General features: G+C 28.6%; 1 protein-coding gene across 2 annotated transcripts in view; it reads left to right on the forward strand.

Moving 5' to 3' along the window:
- The window catches only part of LOC122499212 (homeobox protein TGIF2-like), a 164,767-nt gene that overhangs the window by 111,582 nt on the left and 40,232 nt on the right, over positions 1-12,953 (forward strand). The window contains exon 1 of one of the 2 annotated variants that reach the window (XM_043607408.1): positions 8,908-11,109. The exons of the other annotated variant lie outside the window; for it this stretch is intronic. Within the exon in view, the coding sequence (XP_043463343.1) occupies positions 11,013-11,109 (97 nt within the window). The 5' untranslated portion in view covers positions 8,908-11,012. Of the gene's footprint in view, positions 1-8,907; positions 11,110-12,953 lie in introns of those variants that run through there. 2 annotated transcript variants of the gene reach the window in all.

Consider the following 12,953-nt stretch of genomic DNA (forward strand, 5'->3'; position numbering starts at 1 on the left):
ATGACGATAGTTATCATTAATGGTAGTTAGCAGTGAAGGTAGTTAATTGTTCAAGAATAATTATTATTGATTATACAATCAATAGTGGTTGTTATCAATAATAATAGTTATCAGTTATGGTAGTTAACAGTGATGGTAGTAATCAGTGTTGGTAATAGTTATCAATAATTAGTTAGCAATAGTGGTAGTTATTACAAATTCGAAAAATTCTTTTTAACCAAAAATATCTGTCACGATTTTGACAGACCAGAAGAAGAGAATGTTGTCAGTGTTTTGACAAATACTGCAAAACGAGGTCGTAAATGTCACTGACAACTGTACAATATCCTCAGAAAGAAGGGGAGGGAGAATTCTTGTATAATTGCAGAGGGGGGAACCAAGGAGACGCTTGTGTGTGATTATGTAAGCGTGTTGGTTGCGTAATCTCTTTCAGTTAAACTCCCTCTTTTTTTTCCTTCTTCTATCATTCCCTCTCCTTCCTCTCTCTTCTTCACATCTCTTCATCATTTCTTATAAGTATACATACATACATATAGTTATTTTTGTTCTTTCGTTATTCTTTCTTCTCTCTTCGCTCCCCTTCCCCTTCGCTTCCACACCATCTTCGTTATCAAATGCACATAATATACTTGAACAAATAGAACTATATCTTTCGATGGCGCCTAATTTCTGCGGCCAAGGCAAACCTGTCATTTTCATTTTCCATTTATTATTACTACATACATGATGTTGGATTATTATCGATTTCTTTCATCTATCGCGCCGGTACAATTGATTTTTTTCGTAATTAATTGTTGTTCTGTAGTATTTGTGATCTATCGTATGCGGTGTATACGCTAGAAAATGTATAATATAAATCTGTTGCCGAGTGTACTTGAATTTTTCTTCAAGAAAAAGAAATTCAAGTACCTACACTTAGAAAAAAATTATTTTTTAATCAAATTTTGCATTCGAGGTAAATTTCTAATTGAACCAAACAAATGTTTGATGCAAAAAAAAAAATAATAAATAAAATAAAGGAACAAGAAATAAAAGAAAAATATTAATCAAAATAGTTATTTGTATATATTAAATTGAATTAAATATTTACAGTTTGTCTAAATGAAATTAAACAATATATATTTATAGTTTGATTAAATTGCAAAAAGTAAATCGTATACCATGAGAATGTAATAGTGAAAAAAGTAAAAAAAAAAAAAAGAAAAGAGAAAGAATGAAGCGAAATGAAAAGAAGAAAAACACTCGAAGAATAAGGAAGGAGGAAAATAAAAGGAACGCGTGACAACATTTTCTTACCGAGTCAACGGAGACGCGATGACATACAAGTCTTACTCTCGCGACTATGACAAGTACGGACGGAATCCCGTTTGTCTCGGTAAAATTAGCGAAAATTGTTGTCACAAAGATTCTACGCACTATATAGTTCAAGACATGTGAAACTTTCCTCTACTATATATATATACACATTACTATCATCATCTCTTTAAATCTCCTTCTTTTTACCACTCGGATTCACGCGACGAATAAAAATATTCGAACTTGTAAATTTTTCTATTTTTCTAAATAATAATTTCAAAAGGATAATATTTATTACAGAGTTGTCACAGGTCAGGGAAATAAGTAAGAAGTCAGGGATTTTTATTAAAAGTACTGGAGAAAATTAAACGTTTAGAATTTATAAGAAAATTCTAAATTTTGGTGTTTTTTTCGTTTGCCTCATAAACTATAAATAAAATTACCACGAATTCCAAAAAAACCTTAAATTTTTTTTTTTATTTCTAACAATAATTTATTTTAAATAACTTAATTCTATTGAACAACTGCCATAAAGTTATTACTTATATAAATCATTTAACGAAGTATTTTTTTTGAAAAATTTTCATTTCAATTCTGTTGAAATTAATTTCAATTTTAAAAATTTTAACGCAATTCTTTGAAAGAATTCAACTATCTTAATAAATATTAAAATTCTTTCCAGAAATTCAATTACTTTCAAAAATTTTAAAAAAGGTCTCTCCAACATTTTAATTATTTTTATAAATAGCAATATTCTTCGCCGAAATTCAATTATATTCAGGAATTTTTATAAAATTCATTGTATAATTCAATTATTTCCATAAATAACAATATTCATCACAAGAATTCAATTATTTTGAGAATTAATAAAATCTGCTAATAATTTTTAAAGTGAGTCAGAATATTCTTTAGGGTCAGGGAGAAAGTCAAAATTTTGTTTGGAAATCAGGAAAAAGTTAGGGAAAAACAAAATTAAATTTTTGTGGCAACCCTGTATATAGTACTTTTTACTATAAAAATGAGAATAAATCTTGTTGAGAATTGTGAGGAAAAATTCCATTTTTTCGAGGAATTCCCCAATGACAATTTATATGCTCTATTCATACTTTTGCCAAATTTCGCAAAAAAGCTCTATATGTAATCCAAAAGAAAGAGAGCAAAAAGAAGAAAGAAAAAAAATTGAGTACTAACCAGAGGGAAACTGCTATTAACCATTTAAAAATGAGTAATATAAAAACTTTTTCAATATTCTCTCTCCTGCCTCTCTCTCAATGACATATTTTTCATCATAAACTACTTCCTTTAGAACAGAGAGGTCGAAATCGTAAAACATTATTATTTTTAAAGTTCCCTACTGTTTCGCCATAATCTACGAGATAAATATTTCTCTCTATTTAGTACAAAGTTTACCTGAAAGATAATATCTTTAAGATTTATTCCATTTTCGTTCCGTTTATATACATATTAAAAGGTGTTGAAACCCTTGAATTTTTTATTTTCGTAGAAAAAGGGACGTGAAGAAAAATAGACAGGTTTGTTTTCTTGGAAATTTTACAAGTGAGGAGTGAAAGGTCTCGCGTGAATTATCATAATTTTTGGGTTCTTTTTGGCAAAAAGAAGAAATAGAGAATATATTTAAATAAGTAGTGAGTGGACAATAAAATTTTTTTTTTAAATTATGTAGAAAATTTAGAATATTAGAGTATTGTGTACATACAAGATGTATAGGGGAGGAAAATTATTGACCGAAATGTTTAGTCAATACTTTTCTAACACAAGTGGTGATATTATGCCTCTTGGATATTATTATTATATATGCGCACACCTTATGGTATGTATGGAGTGAAACAAAAAGGAATTTAGTTTTAGATAAAGGGACTATTCAGTAATAAATGTTTTCTATTTTCCTTTCTTCTTTTGTATTTTATTCTTGAACTCTTGGACTAATTTCAATTTTATCAACTATACATTTATGCAATCGTGGCTTTTTTTAATTTATTGTCAAGTTTCACGGCATTAATAAACTTGTGTCGGGTTAACGGAAGTCGATTAAAATTCTCTACATCGAGGGCATTATATGGATGCTTTACAAGTGTGTTTATTTCCAAGCTGTCTCGTACAGAAATTGTTTTACATACAAGGAATTCGAATTCTTAAACGAATAAATATAAATGGGCGCAAACTTTAAATATAGAAAATATTAACAATTTTCTTGCAACACAATCGATAACCAGTTCCAAAGACCACTTTTGACTAAAACCGTTTTTGACTGAATGGCAAAAAAAGCCATAAGATACTAAAATTCCTTTCAGTTTCTGTTAGTATTAGAAGATGTAAATTCAGTACTAAATCATCACTTTGTAATATAGTTTAGCCTCGAATACTTTAAAATACTGTTCAGCATTACATTGTAATTGTAATACTGATTCGTATTTTTTAAGACAGTATTTTGAATTATTAGATTTTTATAAGCATTGTTTGAGGATACTACTTAGTATTAATAGTTTTATCATCACTTTAAGATTTTGTGCAGCATTACTTGAACTTTGTATTTAGCATTAGTTTATAGGATAACTTTAGGATATTCTGCAGCATTATTTTAGGATCAGGGTTGACATAGGTCAGAGAATTCAGGGAAAAGTCAGGGATTTTTAGTAAAAGTACTGGAAAAAATTGAATTTTTAAAATTCATAAGAAAACTCAATTTTGAATGAATTTAATTAATAATTTTAAAGAACTTAGTTTTTTAAAAAATTTTACTAATTCAAATTCTTCTGAAATTAGTTACATTGTTTAATACATATTTAAAGAATTATTAAAAATTATGGACTTATAGAAGAATTTTAGTTAAAAACACTAAAAAAAAAATTGAATTTTGAAGAAGTTAAAAATATAATAATTGCGGAAATTCAATTATTTTCAAAAGTAATAAAGTTCTTCACACAAATTCAATTATGTTAAAAAATTATTAAAAATTCTCGTCAAAATTTCAAGTATTCTTTACCTATGAATAATAAAATTATTTTCAAAATTTTAATGAAATTTTTGGGAAAATTTTAATTATTTTCAAAAATTTTCCTCAATTTATAATGATTTTAAATATCTACTATTTTAATAAAATTTTCCAAAAGAATTCAATAATTTAAAAAAATCTTAATAAAATTCTAAGCAAACCTTTTTATTATTTACATAAATAATTAAAATTTCGCAGTAATTCAATTATATTTATAATTTTTTATTAATTTCTTCTCAATAATTCAATTATTTTCATATAAATAATAAAACTCATCGCAGAATTTCAAATTATTTTTAATACAATTTTAATTTTAATTCTGTTGAAATTTGTTGAATTTTTTAATATTGTATTTAATATTATTTCCAAAATTTTAACGCAATTCTTAGAAAGAAATCAATTATTATCTAAATAAATATCAAAATTCTTCCCAGAAATTCAATTGTTTTCAAGAATTTTAATAAAATTCTTTGCAAAATTCAATTATTTTAATAAATAACAATATTAATCACGAGAATAAAATTATTTTCAAGAGTTGGAAAATTCTTTTCATAAATTCAATTATTTTCAAAAATTAAAAAACATCTGGAGGGACAAATCGTTGATATTTGAGAGTTAGCTATTGGATAACAATCTAAATGTTCAAATACACCATTGACAGTTATTCGTGCCATTTCTCTTGGAGGGAAAATGAGTTTATAACAGAGGGACCATCTTGAGAAATCCCTTCCTTATCCGGCGCGAAATGAATAAATATGGCAACCTAACCCCTAAATTTTTTATTTTTGGCACGGATTTTTCGAAAAATCCGCGACAAAAAATCAAAATCGTTGCCCTCCCCGACCTGGTTCCACTTGAAAATAATTTCTTATGATTCCTGACATTAGTATTTTTAATAAATGTGGAAAAAAATTGGATCTGAGGCGGGGAAATAGAAATTGTTACGTATTATATTTTTCGTCGAACAAACGTTGGTAACTTCAGTTTCATCGTTTTTACTAGTAACTGATTCAAACAACTATCTCATTTTATTTTCAAAAAGGTTGTCTTTTTAGTATAAAATGCTTTGTTTGCTTACAAACTAACATTGTGTAACTTATTTTTTTTATTTAAACTTTTTTTGTGCGAACTTACCCGACTCTCCCCTACTGTTTATCATAATTTTGGAGTTTTATTTAGGATTAATGTTTTTATTATTTTTCAGCATTACTTTAGGGATATTCTTCAGCATTGCTTTAGGTTATTCTCCAGCATTACATTAGGATATTCTGCAGTATTATTTTGGACTGTTTTTTAGCATTACTTTGGGATTTTGTGTAGCATTACTTCTCAGGTTCATATTTTCCAAAGCATCTGTAAACTTCCTCTTAGGAATTGAAATTAGTTGAATAGAAAATTCAGCAACAAATTTTTACTTTCCCTCCTTCTTTGGTTTTTACCACCACATCTAAAGAACCACCAACATGTACACAAAGACAAAGTTTGCAAACTTATGATTACAAAGACAACCTTTGCAACCATCATTAAAAGAATGCAACCTCGAATTTTAAGTGCAAGCGCATTTACCTACATCTTCCATACTTTACAGAAGTCAAATCAAATTCTAAATTACAGTTCCTTGTGACACGACATTTACGATCCTTTAAATACATATAGCTTTTGAAATTTATTCATATCCATATATCGGTGTGAAAAACCACTTTAAACAGTAATCAAGTGAAGATCAAAAGTCTGCGGTTTAACGAACGATAGGTCTTTTATCTTTTCAACGAAGTGTGTGCGGTTTAACAGATATCGCATCTCTCGACTTAGCACTTTGTTTCTTTCCCTCTTTATTAATTTATTTTCTTCTCTTCACTCTCACTCTCAATCATCTTCTTTTTTCTTCTTCAAAAAAATAGAATTTTACTGCATTTTCTTCTCAAGTTTAAAAATAGAATTTCTTTTAGCTTTCTAAATATAGAATCTGTTCGTTTTTATTCCTCATTCCTTAAAATTTTATTTTGTGCAAGATTTATATATATATATATATATATATATATATATATATATATATATATAAATCTTTGTTATTATTTAATTGAAATTGTAAAAGAATTATTTAATTTAAATTATTATTTACTTTCATTTAAATTTTTTTGACAATTCTAATAAATTTTCTTCTCTTTTTGTTTCAGGTGAGTTAAACAACATATTTTTGGTGTCGAGTCTATTTCGTAAGTAATATTGGTAATAATACAACTACTACTAGTAAAAGTGTAACTAATATCATAATATGACTAATAGTACAATAATACTGACAAAAGTGCAACTCATTCTGGTAATAATTTACCTACTACTGAAAAAAGTGTTGTGTTGACATTTGCCTTAAGGTTGTTTTTCCAGTAATATAGAAGAAAGCTAAGATCAGCCTAAAAATAAAGAAAGATTGTATAGACTTTTTTACTGCACACTAATTGTCACCTTTTTTACCTAAAGCTAAACGTCGTAAAATGTAAATTCCCTTTACCTTTTACCTAGTCTAACTCTCGATTCGTCCCCCTATTTCAATAATCCGAAACTAGAATAATCTGCCCCTTAATCTGCGGAAGTTACTGTCAATCGTAATATCATTGAAGCACAGTTGCCACATGATTAAAACAAACGCCACACATCCTCCAATCATCTTGTCCTAACTTTCAATCAACGACTTGTCGATAACGAGACAATAAAAAGTATGCAGAAATTGATCTCGGTATACTTTCTATGCGACAAAGAGGACGGGAAAATTCTGATGCTGCAAAAAAAGGGAAAAGGTATATAGAAATCACTTTAGGATATTGTTTAGCATCATATATACTTTAGAATATTGTTCAGCATTACTTTGTAAGTAATTACCATTATTTTAGGAATTTATTTAGCATTTCTTTAGAAATTAATTTAGCATTACTTTAAGAAGATGTTCAGCATTATTTTTAGACAGTATTCAGAATTGTTTAAAGATGTTTTTAGCATTATTATTGGATATTTTTTTAGTATTACTTTGGAATATTATGTATAGCATTATTTTTAGACAGTAATTAGAATTACGTAAAAAAATTTTTCGGTATTATTTGTGAATATTGTTTATCATTACTTTTGGTGTTCGCTGAGCATCATTCCAGAGTGTTATTTACCACTATCTTCAAATACAGTATTTAGAATTAAATAAAAAAATTTTTAGCATTATTATTGAATATTATTTATCATCACTTTACGATTTTGTGCAGCATTACTTGAACTTTGTATTTAGCATTAGTTCTGGATATTATTTAGCATTAATTTAAGATAATCTTCAACATTACTCTAGGATATGATTCAGCATTACTTTAGGACATTCTTCAGCATTATTTTCGAATATTTTTCAGCATTACTGTAGGATATTCTGCAGCATTGTTTTGTAGTATTCTTAAGCATTATTTTAAGATATTCTGTAGCATTATTTTCAAGTACTGTTTAGCTTAACTTTAGGATATTCTTCAGCATTACTTTAGAATATTATTCTTCAGCATTATTTTCGGTATACTTTCGGTATATATGATTACTGTATCATTAATATTTAGGTTCGTATTTAGCATTACTTTAGGATATTCTACAATATTTCTTTAATTCTTTAGTATTATTTTGAAGTATTGTATAGCATTATCTTAGAGTATTCTTTAGCATTACTTTGGGATATTGTAAAGCGTCACCTTTGGGTGGTATATTGTGTACCATTACTTTATATTCGTATTTGGGCTATAATTCAGCAATATTTTGGAGTACTTTTCAAGTTATTGTTTTGATAATTTTGCTTTAGACTACTGTTTGGTTTTGTATTCAAATATTTTTTTACAATTATTATATGATTTTCTTTAGGTTAATTGTCAGTATTATTTAGCATTACTTTATACTATATTGCTTGACATTACTTTTGGTTATTATTCAGCATAGCTTTAGTTTCCTGGTACTTTCTAGCCGACAAAGAGGTCGAAAAATTCTAATGCTATAGTAAATGAAAAAAAACAAAGCTGAATAGGAAGAAAAGGTAGAAAACAAATAAAGTTAAATCTTAGAAGTTAGAAGATATGAAGAAACGGTAGTAAAAGGAGAGAGGATGTAAAAGAAGAAAAGGTAATAAACGCAGAAAGATACTAAAAGAATAAGCGGTAGTCAAAAGAGAAAGGTAGTAAAAGAGAAAAGGGTAGATAAACAAGAAGTAATAAAAGGCAAAAGGTAGACAAAAAATGGATATAGATAAACAAAAGCTAGAAAAGAAAAAGGTGAAAAAATAAGTAAAAGTAGCAAAAATAGCAAAAGTAGCAAAAGCAGAAGAAGAAAAAGAAGAAAGAATGAAGAAGAAGAAGAAGAAGAGGAAGCAAAGAAGAACAAGAAGCTCGCAAAGAAGGGCGAGACCGGCCGGCCGGCGGCAGCTGTCATAAGATACGTTTTCCCGCCAACCGGTATGGAGGCCAAGTGTTGGGGATAGATGTCTTGGTACAAAGCGGGTAAAAGAGGGTCTCTCGTCGAGTTGCCTCGAGACCCCGGGCTGTCAAGCCGGCGTTGGCGTGTTGAAACTTTTCGTAGAGAGCAATTCCTTCTCAGTCTTGCTCTGGCATCTGTTTTGTATTCTTGCAAATATACGCGCTCTCTTTTTCTCTATTAAAAAAAATCACATCTCCACTCTCTTCTCATACTCAAAATTTTCCTCAAACTCAAAATTTCCCAAAGAAAAAATTATATAAAAAAAGTTTTTTTCCCTTAATCTCCAATCAAATCAAATTCCTCCCCATACAACTCCAATGCTTTATCTAAAATCAAAAAAAATCTCAATGCTTCCGCATAATCCTCGTAGACAAGGTTCAATGTGTTATTTATCATCACAGGAGGAATACGAAACAAAAAGATTTTGTGTTTTGTTCGAGTGTGCGTGAAATGTCATGTTCCTCGTGGCGCACGGAGTGAATAAAAGTTCTTTGGTAAAATAGAAGAAGGAGAACTGAAAGAATATTTGGAGAATTATGTCAATTGGACGTAATTCTAATTTTTTGGGAATGTATCGAAAAGTCGAGTGTGAAATGACAACGATAAGAAATGACAAGGATGTATTTGGTGTATTTTCGAGGAGGAAAGTACAAACGTTGTAAAGATGTTTGTCGACAATACTCTAGGTATATTTTTGGTCGTTGTAGAAGATCTTGTGTCTAGTTTTCTTCTTTTTTTGACGAAATGCAACCAGTTGGAAGTGGAGTGACAGTTGACGAGTGCTATTGAATTTTCTTGTCATTCCCGACAGTGACAGTCTGCGACTATTGTCGACGATCTTTGCTGTACGACTTGAGGCTAAAGGAATTGTTTTTCAAAGTCGATCCGTGTGATCCATCAATTTTGTCATCGAAATTGGTAGCAAAAGGAATTGACATTCGTTAGTTCGAAATTCAGTGTTCTAAGTGGTACCGGAATTAGTGGAAATAGAAGAGTAGTTTGTGGCAGTAGTAGTGGACATTAAGAGCCAGACAACATTTCGGAAATGTTGTGAGACACATCTTATGCTTTTGGAACGTTACATTTTTGGATTATTACAAATTTTGATCATTAAAACTTTGGAACATTACATTTTTGGATTATTGTATCTTTGAATTATTACAAATTTGGATCATTAAAACTTTGGAACATTACATCTTTGGACTATTGTATCTTTGGATTATTACAAATTTGGATCATTAAAACTTTGGAACATTACATCTTTGGATCACTACATCTGTAGATCATCAAATCTTTAGATCGTCACATCTTTAAATCAAAGAAAAAAGTTTTTGTTTGTTCCGAAAAGTTTTTTAAAGCAGCATTTAAAAGTAGTGATTTTAAAAAGTGTCTTCAGAAAGTGTTGTTAAAAGGAAAGTGTCATAAAAAATTGTGTTAAAATACTGGTCACCTTGAGCAGCGATCGTCTCGAGGAAGTGTTAATACTTTGGACAAAGTGAATATTCAAACTAGAAGTGAACGTCGAAAAAAGTGATAAACATCCGTAAGAGTAAAGAACATCGAAAATAGTGACTACTTTGAAAAATAGCCACTATCTAAAAAATAGTGATCATCTTTAAAAATTGTGACCACCTTTGAAAATAGTGATTGCCTTTAAAGATTCTGATTACTAGAAACAGTGACTGCTCGTTACTAAAAATAGTAACCATCTTTAAGAATAGTAACCACCTTTAAAAGTAGTAACCATCTTTAAAAATAGCATCCACTTTTTTAAAAATAATAACTTCCTTCAAAAACAGTGACTTTAAAATAAAAGTGACCACTTTGACTTCTGAAAAACTTAAGAATCAAGAATAATTGGTCTTCTTAAGAGGCTCCTAAGGAATGATAAATCTTTAAAGAGTACTATCTTGAGGAATAGTATTCATAATAAATACACCAAACTACCTAAAACAAAGCCTATTTTTAAAATGCTTTAAATATCAGTGAACATCTTAAAGAATAGAGATAAAAAAGAGGCGAACGTCTTAAGGAAAAACCTATTAAAGCAGAAGTTTACTAAAAAAACCTGCTAAAGAAGAAGACTAAAAAAGAAAAAATCCACTAAAGAAGAAGACTACTAATGAAAAAAAGTAAATAAAAAAACGAAAAGTAAAAAATTAAAATAGACCTGAAATAAACAAAATTCGACGAAAAACGATTAAAATTTGCCGAAAGAAAAATGATTGTGGAACCGGAAGAGCGTAATCAATCGGCGAGTGACAGTCGTCAATTAGCAGAAATGCATCTGGAGCAGAGAATGAATGGCGATCGTACAGGTACGTAGCAGCTAGCAGCAGTTGAAATAATAATGCTCATATGATTGTCATCATTTAGTGTAATTCCACTTATCAAGTGAATCGTACTCGTTGACTTTTATTGTTTCAAATGTCATTATCTCTATACTTTACATTGTGAAGCATGCAACATATATATCCAGAGAGAGATGAGAGTGTTGTTCGGAAATATATATAGCTATATATACTTGAATCTTTCGCCGCAGGTATAGCCAAAGCATGTTCTCTGCAGCTGTCAATCCCCTTCCTTTCTTTCTCTTTTTTCTTTTTCTTCTCTTAAAGCCGAGGGTTGTTTACCCTTAGAATATACATTGTCCACGAATCTTCTCGTAAATTCCCGCCTTTTATTATATTTGAGTCGATGATTTTTGTTTGTGACCTACTTTTTTTCACATGTAACTTGTGTCAATTTGAGATTATTTCGAGCAATTTTGAACCATTTTGAATAGTTTTGAAAATTTTTTTTTGAAAACTTGTTATAAATTTCTTTTATACACATAGTTCTGTCTATAGATCTGAATTTGTTAGAAATAACTAAATATTACAATTAGGTTTTCTTTTTACTTTAGGATCATATTTGGTATTAATTTAGAACAATACTTTGGAATGTTATTTAGCATTACTTCAGAGTGTTATTTAACAAGTCTTTGTGATTTTGTGTAATAGCATTAATCTAGTTTCGAATTTAGCATTAATTTAGGATACTATTTAGCATTAGTTTAGGATACTTTTTAACATTAATTTATGATATTCTTCAGCATTACTTTAGGATATTCTTTAGTATTTCTTTGGTACATTGTTCAGTAATATTTTGAAGTATTATGTAGCATTATTTTGAAGTGTTCTCTATCATTACTTTAGGTTATAGTTTTGTTTTTACTTTATGATATTATGCATTATTAATTTAGAATATTATTTAGCATAAATTTAGGATATTTTTTACCATTTCTTTAAGATATTGTTTAGCATTGCGTCAGAATATTGTCTAGCAATGCTTCAGGTTCTTGTTTAGCATTGCTTTAGAATACTGTTTCGTATTACGTTAGAATATTATTTAATATTATTTCGAATTATTATTTAGTATTACTTTGGGATTTTGTGAAACATTATTTAGGTTCGTATTTAGCATTAGTTTTAGATATTATTTAGCATTACTTTAGGTTCGTATTTAGCATTAGTTAAAGATATGATTTATCATTATTTTGGGATATTCCTCAGCATTACTTTAGTATATTCTTCAGCATTGCTTTAGAATATTCTGCAGCATTATTTTCAAGTATTGTTTAACATTATTTTGTAGTGTTCTATTGCATTACTTTAAGATATTCTTCAGCATTACTTGAAATATTCTCCAGCATTTCTTTCAAGTATTATTTAGCATTACTTTAGAAAATTCTTCAGCATTACTTTAGGAAATTCTGCAACATTAGTATTTCTGGAATTGTTTGTGCGCATTGTTTGTGCTTTAAATGACATCAGTGTTACAAATATTAGCAGAAGTTGTACATTATAAATTTATATTTGTAATTTTAGTATACTACTTATGTTGCCCTAATTTGCTATTTTAAGGACATTGTAAAAAAAATAAAAGATTGATCAAACATTTGTTTTATAGATCACTTGAAATTACTTTGAATTATATTGCCATATAATTGTGCTACCATGTCTATAAATTAATTACTATTTCTCCAACAACTTCCTTAAGTATTTAGATAATTAGTGATGAAGTTGTTACAGCATTAAATTGTGATGACACGCTTAAAATTTATTCCCTCTTTAATGACATTTAAGAATATTGTTTAGCATTATTTTATGATATTGTTTAG

Source organism: Leptopilina heterotoma, unplaced genomic scaffold (genome assembly GCF_015476425.1).
Source record: "Leptopilina heterotoma isolate Lh14 unplaced genomic scaffold, ASM1547642v1 Lhet_100, whole genome shotgun sequence".
In the NCBI taxonomy this organism is placed as follows: Eukaryota; Metazoa; Arthropoda; class Insecta; order Hymenoptera; family Figitidae; genus Leptopilina; species Leptopilina heterotoma.